At 44.1% G+C, this 13,958-nt stretch overlaps 1 protein-coding gene across 1 annotated transcript in view; it reads right to left on the reverse strand.

Annotated features, from left to right (window-relative positions):
- Positions 1-13,958, reverse strand: part of SLC25A13 (solute carrier family 25 member 13) — a 92,441-nt gene that overhangs the window by 16,063 nt on the left and 62,420 nt on the right. The window contains exons 12-14 of the mRNA XM_077268120.1: positions 11,992-12,044; positions 11,737-11,817; positions 2,989-3,129 (exon numbers count right to left, since the gene is read on the reverse strand). Coding sequence (XP_077124235.1) covers positions 2,989-3,129; positions 11,737-11,817; positions 11,992-12,044 — 275 coding nt within the window. The remainder of the gene's footprint in view (positions 1-2,988; positions 3,130-11,736; positions 11,818-11,991; positions 12,045-13,958) is intronic.

The following is a 13,958-nucleotide window of genomic DNA, read 5'->3' on the forward strand; positions in this document are numbered from 1 at the left end:
TAAAAAAAAAAAATAATTTATTGCCGTGGTTAAAGTGAAATGCAAACAAATCGCGCCGAGGAATTAAATCCCAATTAATTATATAAAAAAAAGAAAAAAAAAATGCAACTAAAAATAAGGCAGCGGCTGCGGTTACGGGCCGCCACGTCAGGTGTCGCCCATTGTGTTAAGCTGAGAGTTACGTCCCGGCTTCTGTCGGGAAATGACGAATGTCCGGCTGAGAGATCATTTATTAGGATGAAGTATAAACATAAAAAAAAAAAGAAAAAAAAAGCTGTGTTTAACCCTTTGCGTCCCCAGGTTCCTCCAAGTAGGATGCCCGGCCGGGAGTAGGTGGTGGTGTGTGTGTGTGGGGGGGGGGGGGTTGGTGTTTCATTACCCACCAGGCTCGGAGGACTTTTCTTTAGCATGCTAATTTTTGCATATTCCAAAAAAAAAAAAAAAGTGGCCGTACCTGCATGAAAACAGCCATCTCTACAACAAGGGGAGAGTAATTACGCTCACAAAGGCACCTCTGTGTCGGGTTGGGCAGAAGGAGCCAGCACGTCTGGGAGACGCAGGCTTAGCCCGGTCTCCTGCAGTGAATGCACATTGTCTCGTGCAAGGGGGAAAATGCCAGACGGGGAGGGAGAAGCCTTCATCTATGGAAGACAGAGGTGCACCTTGTCTGCTGGGGTTATTTAATGCTCCTGGCACCTGTATACGCTCCCACCCCCTCTTAAGGACGTTTTTTCCCCCTTCCTTTTCCTTATATATCTTACAGGGTCTAGAAATAATTGCCATTCGGAGTCAATGGCTGCAAACAATAGACGGCAACTCGCTCCGTGATTCACCAAGGTTGTCCACCTCCTCCAGCAAAATCAGGGATGTGTAAACCCAAGGATTACCTGTGAAGGGGCGCCACCGATCAGGCACTATTAGATGAGGGGGCGATAAGGTCCATTTACATAATGGACACCTACGTGACCTAAAATATTGGCTACGGTTTCTACAAGTTTATTATGAAGGCAACTAAAAGGAAAAATAAAATTTACTCCCTTAGAATTTTAATAAAATAATGCAAAATATTGAGAAAACTGATAGAAATTGAAAGAACTAATAGAATTAAAAGGGTTATTCTCCGATCTTCATAGATGGATATTTTTCAGATACAGCTTTTAATTACTAGCACTTTTGCAATTTACTTCTTATTAAAATTTGCAGCCGTTCTTGAGTTTAACACTTTTGTTCCATTTATATCTTGTTGCCTAGGAGACCGACCACCGCTGCTGTCCAGCTTGTAAGCAGGGATTAAGTGCAGCAGCGATTCTGGCATGGCTACAAAATATTGCTTACAAGCTGAATAGAAGAGATTGTGAGCACTGCCATAGTTGTGGTCTAGCAGCGGTGGTCGGTCTCCAAGGCAACAAAAACGTAAACAAAAAAGTGGTAATATCTTAAACTTTGAATAAACAGTAAATTGTAATAAGTGCTTGTAATGTGCAATAAATACTGTAAAAACACAAATAAATCGAAAACTTTAGGAATAACATTTTTTTTCAGTTGCCGAACAAAAAAAAAAGCAATCAAAAAGTGTAATTTATTCCAGAATATTCTAAAGATAAAAATCTCCATGTGCAAAAAAACAAGCCTTTAACACAGCTCCAAGTGCAGAATAATACAAAAAATTATGGGTCTCGGAAAATGGCGACAAAAAGCTTAAAAAAAAAAAAAAAAAAAAGTTCCACATTTTGTTCATGACTAACGAATAAAAAAACAAATCTTGTACGCTTGTTGTGTGATTGTACCGTCATGTTAGCAGGTCAGATTTTGCTGCAAAATGGACGATGCAAAAACAAAACCCAAAAAATAATGGTGGAATTTTATTTTTTATTTAACTCTTTACTTCACTTAGAATTTAGTTTTAGTAGATTATATGGTAAAATGAATGGCGTCAATCAAAACTACAACATCCTGCAAAAACCAACCCCACAAAAGGCTATGGAGAAAAAAAAAAAAAAAGTATAACCCTTGGGGTAAGGAGTAATAAAAATAAATAAATAAATAAATAAATAATAAAAAAAATCACCTAGCCATATAGGAGTTAAAGTGCATTAAAGGGATGTTACATTTATATAAAGCGATGGGAAACAACACTAGAATATGCTGTCAGTTTAGGATTAGTGGGGTCTCATCTCTGGGACTATTAAACAGAGGGGATGAGGCACTGGTGTAGTAATAATGGGGCCAGCTGCTGTAATACAGCCTCCTATATACATTTTCTGACCCCAAAATTCCAAGAATAAAAGGGATGCAGCGCCGATGCAGTGCAGTCACATTCCACGTTTTCCCTGCGCAGCGAGACCTGGTCATAGATGAACATGGAAAATTGCCCCATCAACTTTAAGGAGGTCAGCTGCAGTTCCCTGCTTGGCCAGGAGCGCGGCTCTGCAGGGGAGGGGACATCACAATAAACCAATGCGGCATTCCCTTTAATGTTCGGATCAGTGGGGGTCACTAAGGTCATGCTTCCATTGATCATAAACGGAAGGTATATCTGGGTGACATGGCATCACGCTAGAAGACCAAAAACTGTATGAGGTTCTCTTCCACTTAATTTAAAAAGAACCTGGCAGCAGATAATACGCTCCGTATATAGAGTGAGGCTGAGGCGGCTGGATACCTGGGCACCAGCTGAGCCGACAATTACCCAGAGAAGACACCAGGGGGCTTTACTGCACCTCACCTGAGCAATCCCATGTGCTCAGGTCTACACTGACCTTCTGCTACAAAGTAAGACCTCAGTAAGACATTCCTGCGATTCTCTAGTTTTTTCTGCCACTTGTTTGGAAACTGGCAGATTCATGGTACAGGGAGAAGAAGTCTACAGTGTAATGCGGATCTGTCATATGGACTTGTAGGAGATTTCCTCTTCTATAACGTCTGTGTAAAGAGCAACTATATGATAAGAAAAGAGAGGCCTTCATAGCAAAGGCTGACGAGAGTTACCTTATAAAGTCCAAAGAAGCCCAGATCTCGGAGAACGCTCAGGGCGCTAACACGGGGGCCGGTGGTAATTTCTCCTGCCACTTGCAATCGGATCTTCACAATTTCCAGGGGATTGGTGAATATTACTTGTGAGCCGCCAGCCTGAAATACACAACATGAACATATTGCTTGTAAAAATGCAACTACTATAATACTGCCCCTATGTACAAGAATATAACTACTATAATACTGCCCCTATGTACAAGAATATAACTACTATAATACTGCCTCCAATGTACAAGAATATAACTACTATAATACTGCCCCTATGTACAAGAATATAACTACTATAATACTGCCCCTATGTACAAGAATATAACTACTATAATACTGCTCCTATGTACAAGAATATAACTACTATAATACTACCCCTATGTACAAGAATATAACTACTATAATACTGCTCCTATGTACAATAATATAACTACTATAATACTGCTCCTATGTACAAGAATATAACCACTATAATACTGCTCCCTATGTACAAGAATATAACTATTATAATACTGCCCCCTATGTACAAGAATATAACTACTGTACTATAATACTGCCCCTGTGTACAAGAATATAACTACTATAATACTGCCCCTATGTACAAGAATATAACTACTATAATACTGCTCCTATGTACAAGAATATAACTACTATAATACTGTTCCTATGTACAAGAATATAACTAATATAATACTGCCCCCTATGTACAAGAATATAACTACTATAATACTGCTCCTATATACAAGAATATAACTACTATAATACTGCCCCTATGTACAAGAATATAACTACTATAATACTGCTCCTATGTACAAGAATATAACTACTATAATACTGTTCCTATGTACAAGAATATAACTACAATACTGCTCCCTATGTACAAGAATATAACTATTATAATACTGCCCCCTATGTACAAGAATATAACTACTATAATACTGCCCCTGTGTACAAGAATATAACTACTATAATACTGCTCCCTGTGTACAAGAATATAACTACTATAATACTGCCCCTATGTACAATATAACTACTATAATACTGCTCCCTGTGTACAAGAATATAACTACTATAATACTGCTCCCTGTGTACAAGAATATAACTACTATAATACTGCCCCTATGTACAAGAATATAACTACTATAATACTGCTCCCTGTGTACAAGAATATAACTACTATAATACTGCTCCTATGTACAAGAATATAACTACTATAATACTGCTCCTATGTACAAGAATATAACTACTATAATACTGCTCCTATGTACAAGAATATAACTACTATAATACTGCCCCCTATATACAAGAATATAACTACTATAATACTGCCCTCTATGTACAAGAATATAACTACTATAATACTGCTCCTATGTACAGGAATATAACTACTATAATACTGTCCCTGTGTACAAGAATATAACTACTATAATACTGCCCCTATGTACAAGAATATAACTACTATAATACTGCTCCCTGTGTACAAGAATATAACTACTATAATACTGCTCCCTGTGTACAAGAATATAACTACTATAATACTGCTCCTATATATAAGAATATAACTACTATAATACTGCCTCTATGTACAAGAATATAACTACTATAATACTGCCCCTATGTACAAGAATATAACTACTATAATACGCCCCCTATACAATCTTGACCATAGTAATCAGTATCATCGCAGTTATATTTCATTAATATGCCACTGATCTAAAAGTGTAACAAAAATTAGTTATATAGAAATAGAAAGAAATAAGAGTGGTGAGAGTGACAACGGGCGGCTGGAAAGGTGGAAAGGAATTTTACGCAATGAATTAATTCCCAATGGTAGAAACAGATTAGTTGAAAACTTCACAAGTTGTGACCACCATTGCCATGTTCTGTAGCAGGAGGAAGGAGAAGAAAAAAAAAAAATAAATTATAAGTGTGCAGCGTTTCATCTTCATGTGTGTGGCAGAGTGCTTAGAAGTTCGGCCAAGTTGAGGAACAACCCACATGACTGACATTACAAAGGCACTGAGGTCCTGGGCTCCTGTGTCACACTGTTGGGTTCGGCTAGCATGGCCGTCACTGTGGCTCTGTGTACAGGGAGCTGCTGAATAAAGAGGATCTCACCTCTTATTTCTCAAAATTTTATGAGAGAGAGAGGGAGAGCGAGAGAGATAGAGAGCGAGAGAGAGAGAGAGCGATAGAGAGAGAGAGCGATAGAGAGAGAGAGGGAGAGCGAGAGAGAGGGAGAGCGAGAGAGATAGAGAGCGAGAGAGAGAGAGAGCGATAGAGAGAGGGAGGGAGAGCGAGAGAGACACCAAAAATCTAAAAAGCACAAAAACTTTTCCCAACTTTTTCAATTCAAGGCACGCTAGCGCCACAACAAAGTATTACCAAAGACTCCTTTAACTGCACTTTTACATCTTTTGCAAAAAATGTGTTTGTTTTTTTTTTACTTTTCTGCTTCGCGTCCTACCTAAGCCCCCTTCCCGCCCCCCCCCCAAAAAAATAAAAAAAATAAACAAAAAAACCCACAAAAGTCAAGCATGCACTCTCTACGGGTCCTATACTTCATTAATTTTTTAATTAATTTTTTTCTTTTTTCGTCTTAAGATCTCTGCTTGCCGTCAGAAAATGGAAACATTCACAGTTCAATTTAATAGCAAATTTTTTGTGTGGAAGACCACTCAAACTTTATTTATAAAAACAAAAAAAAAAAAAAAAACCCTCGCACCTGAGCAACCAGCACCAGCATAAGTTCAGGAAGACTCTGATTCAATGACAGTAGGCAGAGATCTGATGTCTTCCATGCTGGTGGTCAACGTGTGCCCGGGATGGCAACAAAGTAAGCGCTGCCGTTCGTTGAGGCTGTTACAATTGACGTCAATGGTGTGTAAAATTTGCAATGTGTTACAACGGATTCCATTTTTAGAAATCCCATCCGAGCGCTCCACAAAATACCCGCAGGAGTAGAATGACTTGTGCCGTGGATTTTCAGATTTGACCTTTTGCAGTGCAACAAAATCCACATGATTTGGTGCAAACTTTGCTGTAATGAATTTCATTGACGGACAAAAGGAAAAAAAAAAAGATCTAGGGAATAAAAATATATTAAGACACCATCTGGAACCTTCAGATACTGACATCCTCACTAAAGGTGTCTCAAGTAAAATCCTGAAGGTCAGAGCTGGGTTCACAGAGCGATTTTGGGTTAAAAAGGACACAATGATGACAGACGTCATCAGTGCCATCCAGCGGAGATGTTGCCTTTTGTGACGAGCCCCGAGATCTAGGGAGGAATCGCTCTTTCGTGCCCAAAAAAAAAAAAAAATGGAAACGCGTCGAGGCTGGGACGTGAAGGTCTCCATTTGTATACAACTGTGGCTGACGTCTTGAGTCTCATTTCATTGCCGAGGGCCGATATAAGAGGCTCGCTCCGAGGGTCACAATGACGGGGCGTAAAGTCTCTTTTTCCGGCCTTCTAAGTTACACTTTTGCAAAATTAAATATAACTTGCTGGCTACTAATAACGATATCTCTCTCCACCACGATCTGTTCTTCCTCCTTAGCGTTGACCTTCGAGCTTTGTTTGTGTTCTCTCGGCACAAAGACCCGACACATTTTTACTGCGTCCATTTAATACGATGAAAGCAGCTAAAAAGCCATTTGCTGAACCGCGGGGGTCACGAGGCTCATGGGTTTATAAAAAAAAAAAAAAGGGGGGGGGGAATCAAATTTACAAAACAGAAAATTGCACAATGGAGAAGTGGACAAAATTAGCCATGCGGACTAATTCCCAGTAATTACCATGCAAGGTGAACTCCTCGGGGTCTCTGGAGTCAGAACCCGGTGACGCTCGACTGGAGAGTGAAGTGGAGGGGATCGTGTGACACCAACCCCATGAGAGGCCGCGGAATGTTATCAATGGGCACAAAGGTTTGTTGAGTGGCACGGATCGTGAGGTTGGCATGGATAACCGTAATTACAGGAAGGGAGGACGTAGCAACCATGTTCTCAGCAAGCGTAATCATCCTCGTACGGCAGGTAGAAAAAGTCACAATAGATACGAGTCCATGTGTCGGGAGGCAAAGAGTAGAGAAGGCGAGGAAGGAAGGCGGCAGCGCAGGGACTCTCGGAACAAGGCGTGATACAGTATATGGAGGAAAGTATCAGGACACGTCTTAATCACTGAATTACAGTTTCTCATTCAGTCGCCGTTGATCTTGGTGTAAACCATCTGGTCCCTCAGTCGCCCCCGGTGTAAATCATTTGGCCGGTCAGTCATCCCCAGTGTATAACATCTGATCCCTCAGTCGCCCCCGGTGTAAATCATTTGGCCGGTCAGTCACCCCCAGTGTATAACATCTGATCCCTCAGTCGCCCCTGGTGTAAATCATTTGGCCGGTCAGTCATCCCCAGTGTATAACATCTGATCCCTCAGTCGCCCCCGGTGTAAATCATTTGGCCGGTCAGTCACCCCCAGTGTATAACATCTGATCCCTCAGTCGCCCCTGGTGTAAATCATTTGGCCGGTCAGTCATCCCCAGTGTATAACATCTGATCCCTCAGTCGCCCCCGGTGTAAATCATTTGGCCGGTCAGTCACCCCCGGTGTATAACATCTGGTCCCTCAGTCGCCCCCGCTGTAAATCATTTGGCCAGTCAGTCACCCCCGATGTAAACCACCTGGTCCCTCAGTCGCCCCCGGTGTATAACATCTGGCCCCTCAGTCGCCCTGGGAATACAACCCTCCTAAATCTTCCTCCATAACCTGTGAGTGATATTATTGAGAAGTGGAAGGAACCGCAACAACTCAGCCAAAAAATGGATACTCCGTAACGTTACAGAGAGGGGGAGCCGAGTGCTAAGGAGCAGAAAAGTCACCTCCATAACTGCAAAGTCCAGACCTCTTCTGGTATCAGCACAAACAAGGGGCCCCCCAGAAGCTTTGTGGCTGAGCAGCTGCATGCAGCCATACATCACCAAGCACAATCCTGAGCGTCGGATAGAGTGGTGTAAAGCTGCCATCATCTATTCTTTTCTATCTGTATCTGATGGAGGAGTCTGGGTTTGGTGATTCCAGGATTACGTTACCCCCTGACTGCATTGTGCCCCCTATACAGATGGTGGAGGAGGATAATGCTATAGGGCTGTTATCAGGGGTCGGCCTCAGACCCCTAGTTCCACTAATGAGAAATCTTAATCTTCAGCACAAGACATTGTGGACAATTGTAGCCTCAGCTATGTGGCAACAGTTTGGTGAAGACCCTTTTCTGTCCGCCACGACTGTGCACAAAGTCTTTGCGGAAGAGCGGTAGTCGTTACATCTACAAAGGGGCCGACTCCATATCAACGTCTATAGACCTAGAATGGGAGGTCACAAAAGCGCCTATAGGTGGAAGAACATACTTGTCCAAATAGTGTCTATTACCACGTACAAAAGAAAAGGTTTGTCAAGCCTGGCAGCCATTGAACCTTAGGAATTGTTGGAGGCCCAGAGGAGCAAGCTACGAACAAGTCACCAACATATGGCTGAAGAAATGGTTCATAGCAGATTGTGCCTGTGATACACAGAGCTGATCTCATCGCAGCCTCCACTGGAAACGAGGACGGGCCACCATCATGTAGATTACTTGCCCATTCATGGAGAGGATCTCTGTGGCCCGAAAACTTCCAAAACTTTACAAATTTACAGATCCTTGTCTGATATCACACACAATTAGGTCTACAGGGACGCCGGGGATTGTAAGCTCTGTCTAAAAGGAGAAGGCAAGCCCTTGCCAAACTCTCGGAGCTAGGAAGCCCAGCAAATGTCACGGATCGACAATCTTCCGCTGCTGCACTTCTCTCCAAGTACAAGAGACAATCCTGCTCCTGGGTTTCCATGCAAGCTACGACCCACAACCTGAAGACCTCTCGTGAGAATGGTACGTGCAAGCCCAGTGGAGAAATGTCCATGTCATAATATTGGACAGATGTGTCTCTTATCAAGAACAGGACGTGCCTCGCACCGCCAGGACTGGACTGATGTCCGCCGTCACCCCGGGCATGTGCAGCCACTGTTTTGATCCTCCCAAGAGTGCAAGAAGAGGTCCCATCACTGAGATGGGTGCAGGTCTTGAGAACATGACAAATGTCTGAGATTTGAAGGTGAACGTGAAGGTGCAAACAAGGCAGCCATGTCTGATATTGATGACCTTTCCAATATTGTAGTTCTGAACAAACCCTTTAACGATCCAAGCACTGAATCTTCTGCACGTGGCCTTCGTGTGCTTCTTCTGGGGCTTCCCAGACACCAGGGACCTCTGCAACCCCCGATCTCTGCATACATCAGGGGTGCAATAACTTGTAAGTGATCAGATAGACATTGACAAGCATGCTCGTTCTGAAGGAGCTGGGAGCCTTTCATTATTCTGCCTTTTTATTTTCTTAAGGTTTTTTTTTTTTTTATTATTATTATGGCCCGGCTTTCAAGATGAGTCACGGCGGCTACAGAACAAGGGACAGTACTTGGAATTTAGAGCAAGGTCAGCGATCAAACAAAGCAGCGACCAAATCACCTCCTGACGTCTCTGCAGAACTTCCCGGCAGCTCCGTGACTTGTGCCTGTCAGGCCGCTCCACGGAAAGGAGGACGAGCCGAGACCATTGCTGCAATATAGAGGTCATCCTGCCTCTACTGGAAAAAAAGGAGATACACCGGGGAAAAGGGAAGGCAGGGAGGTGGTCAGACATGACTGATCACAGAGGGGCCGCTTATTAGGAGCCTCCGTGCAGAATTAGGTGCATTGATCTTTCCGCAAGGGGTGACATGACCTCGCAAACTTACTTTATTAGTAATGGCTCGGGTTGAGCAGAACACCTCCAGATTCCCGCTGCAAGACATAATAATTAAGGGGAGGGGGGTCTTCTGATTTTATATACATGAAGCCGAAACAAAAATCGGCCCAAAAAATGTCTGCAAAGCCCTATACGCTTTTTCTTAATATTTGTATTCACCCCCGTCGCCTTATGCTCACGGATCATCAGCAAACACAGCATGGCGATCTGTGTGCGCCTACTCCTGCGCCATCAGTGTGCGTGCAGAAGGATTCTTCAGGCAGCGCTCGCTCTAGGCAAGGGGATGTGTGATGACAATTCAGGGAGCGGAGCACAGAGTTCTGCGCTACACCAAGGGTGCGCCATGCACACCAATTACCATATTGATCAAACAGAATTTTTTTTTTTTTTTTTTACACTAAAGGCAAGAATTAATACAATAAAGGTAGGCTTAATTTATAGAGGACTAAGCCCTTATGATCCTATACTGGGTTTAATTTGTATTTGTCAGTGCTTCTAACGTTTACTGCTGGGCTTATCCACAAATTCAAGCTGATTGTTAGGGGTCCGAGTAGTCCCCATGCAAAATGAAATCTAAATAAATAAAATATAATTATATGTATAGTGTATGTATATATATATATATATCTATAATATAACGCTGGGAGCGTCACTCTGTCCCACCACTTTATAGACTGTGCAGTCTGGACCCCACAGAGTGACGCAGCCCAGGAGATCGCAGTATGCGTAAGCAGCACTGAACGCACACCGCGATCTCCGACGGAGAAGCAGGGACGTGCCAGGAGGGCGAGTATGCTATATTAACCTGTCCCCGTTCCACCGCTGCGCGTTCAGGTCAGAGGGCGCGATGATGTGATTAGTGCACGCCGGCGCCGCCTTCTGACTGAACAGTCACAGCCAGAGGACCCGGAAGACGGAGCGGCGCAAAGCGGTGGAACGGGGACAGGTGAATATAGCAAGTGCCGGGGTCCTGAGCCAGTGACAACACCGGCACCTGACCCCCACAGCGCGCCGGTGTCCCCGCCTGCTCAAGCCCCCGGCACCCAGCGACGATATGTGAGTATGTCTTTTTTATCGCAGCAGCATACGGGGCATATATTATGGAGAATCTTATGGGGGCCATCAACCTTTATGGAGCAGCGTACGGGGCATATGGATGGGAGCAGCACATTACAGAATGGGGGTGCAGGATGGGAGCAGCACATGGCAGGATGGGAGCAGCAAATGATAGAACGGGGGCGCAGGATGGGTGCAGCACATGACAGAACGAGGGCGCAGGATGGGAGCAGCACATGACAGAACGAGGGCGCAGGATGGGAGCAGCAGATGACAGAATGAGGGCAGCACATGACAGCATGGGGGTGCAGGATGGGAGCACCACATGACAGTATGGGGGCGCAGGATGGGAGCAGCACATGACAGGAAGGAGGCGCAGGATGGGAGCAGCACATGACAGGATTGGGGTGCAGGACTGGAGCACCACATGACAGGATTGGGGTGCAGGATTGGAGCACCACATGACAGGATTGGGGTGCAGGATGGGAGCACCACATGACAGGATTGGGGTGCAGGATGGGAGCACCACATGACAGGATTGGGGTGCAGGATGGGAGCACATGACAATGGCAATATTTCTTTTTTTAGTTACAATATTTTAAGTTACATTTATTGAATGCATATATATTAAAAAAATCAAAGTAAGTTTTTTATTATATATATATATATATATATATATATATATATATATATATATATATATATATATATATATATATATATATTTTTTTTTTCCCCCAAATATTGTAACTAAGAAAATAAAAGTATTGTGAATAAAAATTAGAAATATTATATATTGCTCATAATACTACAGTTTATGCAGAACTTACACATCCTCCGGCGAGGATCTCGGCCGCTAAGGGAATGGAGCCATCTTTGATCGTAAATTTATCTCTTACAAAGTCGTTCACCTGAAACACAGATAATAGAAATGGTTCATTTTGATGATTTCAGACAGACCTGGAGGGACAGGACAGTCGTATATTGAAAGAGGAAGAATGAGCCTGCAGGGTCAGGGATAGAAATAAAGCCTTGGTGACCTTTAAAGGCAGAAAATAAAGTACATTCGAGAATACATCACTTACTGTAAGTTTTATGGCTTTTTCTGGTGCAACTCCCAGTAGTTGAGGAAGAAGACCTGTCAAGATATAGAAGAGACGGGTATTGCGCTAACCAGAATCCACAGGGTAGGTAATAACTCCAAGATCTCTGGGGGTCCAGCTGCTGAGACCACCACAGATTACCCAGAGCGGCAGTGGGCATGCTCAACCATGGCTCCATTCATTCTCTTGGCGATCTCTGGGAGTCCCACAGTCCCATAGAACAGCGCTCGGATTTGCGCCTTAACCAAACTGTTAAGTTGGACTTTTATTCACATACATGAGAACGTTAAAAAAAAAAAAAAAAAAAATTTTTTTTTGCACAGCATCATACTGACTGGACTGACCTGAGGGCTAACGAATTGTGCACAATGCTAGGAGGTGAGAAAATCAACTATTTCCATGCACGGCCCCGGAGCCCACACACTGGGAGCGGAGCCCAATTTCCAGTGCCGCACACACATCCCCCCTTCTAGGCCGCACTGCACTGAGTGATGGCGGACGATCTCCTAGACCCCGCGGTGTCAGCAGTTTAGGAAAGTTGTGGGCGGGAAGGGTGTGATGTACATACGTCTCCTCACTATTTCATTTTAACTTTTTTCCCCCTTTGAGAAAAAATATCTACTAATAAAACTTCTTAACAGACGATGTTCAGTTTAAGAAAAAATAAATAAAAGAATTGTATTTTATCTGGAAACCTCTTTAAATACATTTTATTATAGAATAAAACATTAAAGATATTATACATAAAATATATATATATATTATATATATATATATATATATATATATATATATATATATATATATATATATATATATATATATATATATATATATATATATATATATATATATATATATATATACACACACACACACACACACACACTTGTCCAGCTTATTTTCTTAAACTCCATTAATAGATTTGGGCGTCCTCCGTTAAGGAGTCTGGAGTGGAGACCGGACATGTAGAGCGTCTCCTGATCTGGAGGACCTGTCCAATCAGCCACACTTCATTGCTGTAAATGGACAGAGTGTAAATGCTTCAGGTCTCCTGTGGGGGCGCTGCAGGGATACTGAGCACTTACCGGCAAGTTTTCACACAGATAACAGCCAATCATTAAGGGGTCCCAGTGAGAGCACGCTGAGGGGTCCCAGCAGTGGAAGGAGGCACGCAGACAAATCCCAGCTGGGGAGGGGCCGGCAACACACTGAAGGGTCCCAGCAAGAAAAAGGGTGGGGGAAGGTTCACACACTGCGGGAGCCCGGCAAGGAGGGCCAGACACTGCGGGAGCCCGGCAAGGAGGGCCAGACACTGAGGGAGCCCGGCAAGGAGGGCCAGACACTGAGGGAGCCCGGCAAGGAGGGCCAGACACTGAGGGAGCCCGGCAAGGAGGGCCAGACACTGAGGGAGCCCGGCAAGGAGGGCCAGACACTGAGGGAGCCCGGCAAGGAGGGCCAGACACTGAGGGAGCCCGGCAAGGAGGGCCAGACACTGAGGGAGCCCGGCAAGGAGGGCCAGACACTGAGGGAGCCCGGCAAGGAGGGCCAGACACTGAGGGAGCCTGGCAAGGAGGGCCAGACACTGAGGGAGCCCGGCAAGGGAGGCCAGACACTGAGGGAGCCCGGCAAGGGGAGGGAAGAGGAGCAGACACTCGGCGTGCCCCCGGGAAGGGGGGACACACACTGAGGGGCCCCAGCAAGGAGGGAACACACACTGAGGGGCCCCAGCATGGAGGGAACACACACTGAGGGGCCCCAGCAAGGAGGGAACACACACTGAGGGGCCCCAGCTTTCATCCCCGTGCTCGAACCTGTGATTCACGTATTACGGGAGCTGGCTGACTGCTCATTTCAATGGCTAAGCTTAGCTTAAAATTAGCAGTCAGCCAGGCCCCTCTGTTCAGCAGTCATATATGCCATGTCGAACATGGGGATGTAAGGGGACC

This window comes from Ranitomeya variabilis, chromosome 6, assembly GCF_051348905.1.
Source record: "Ranitomeya variabilis isolate aRanVar5 chromosome 6, aRanVar5.hap1, whole genome shotgun sequence".
Classification (NCBI taxonomy): Eukaryota; Metazoa; Chordata; class Amphibia; order Anura; family Dendrobatidae; genus Ranitomeya; species Ranitomeya variabilis.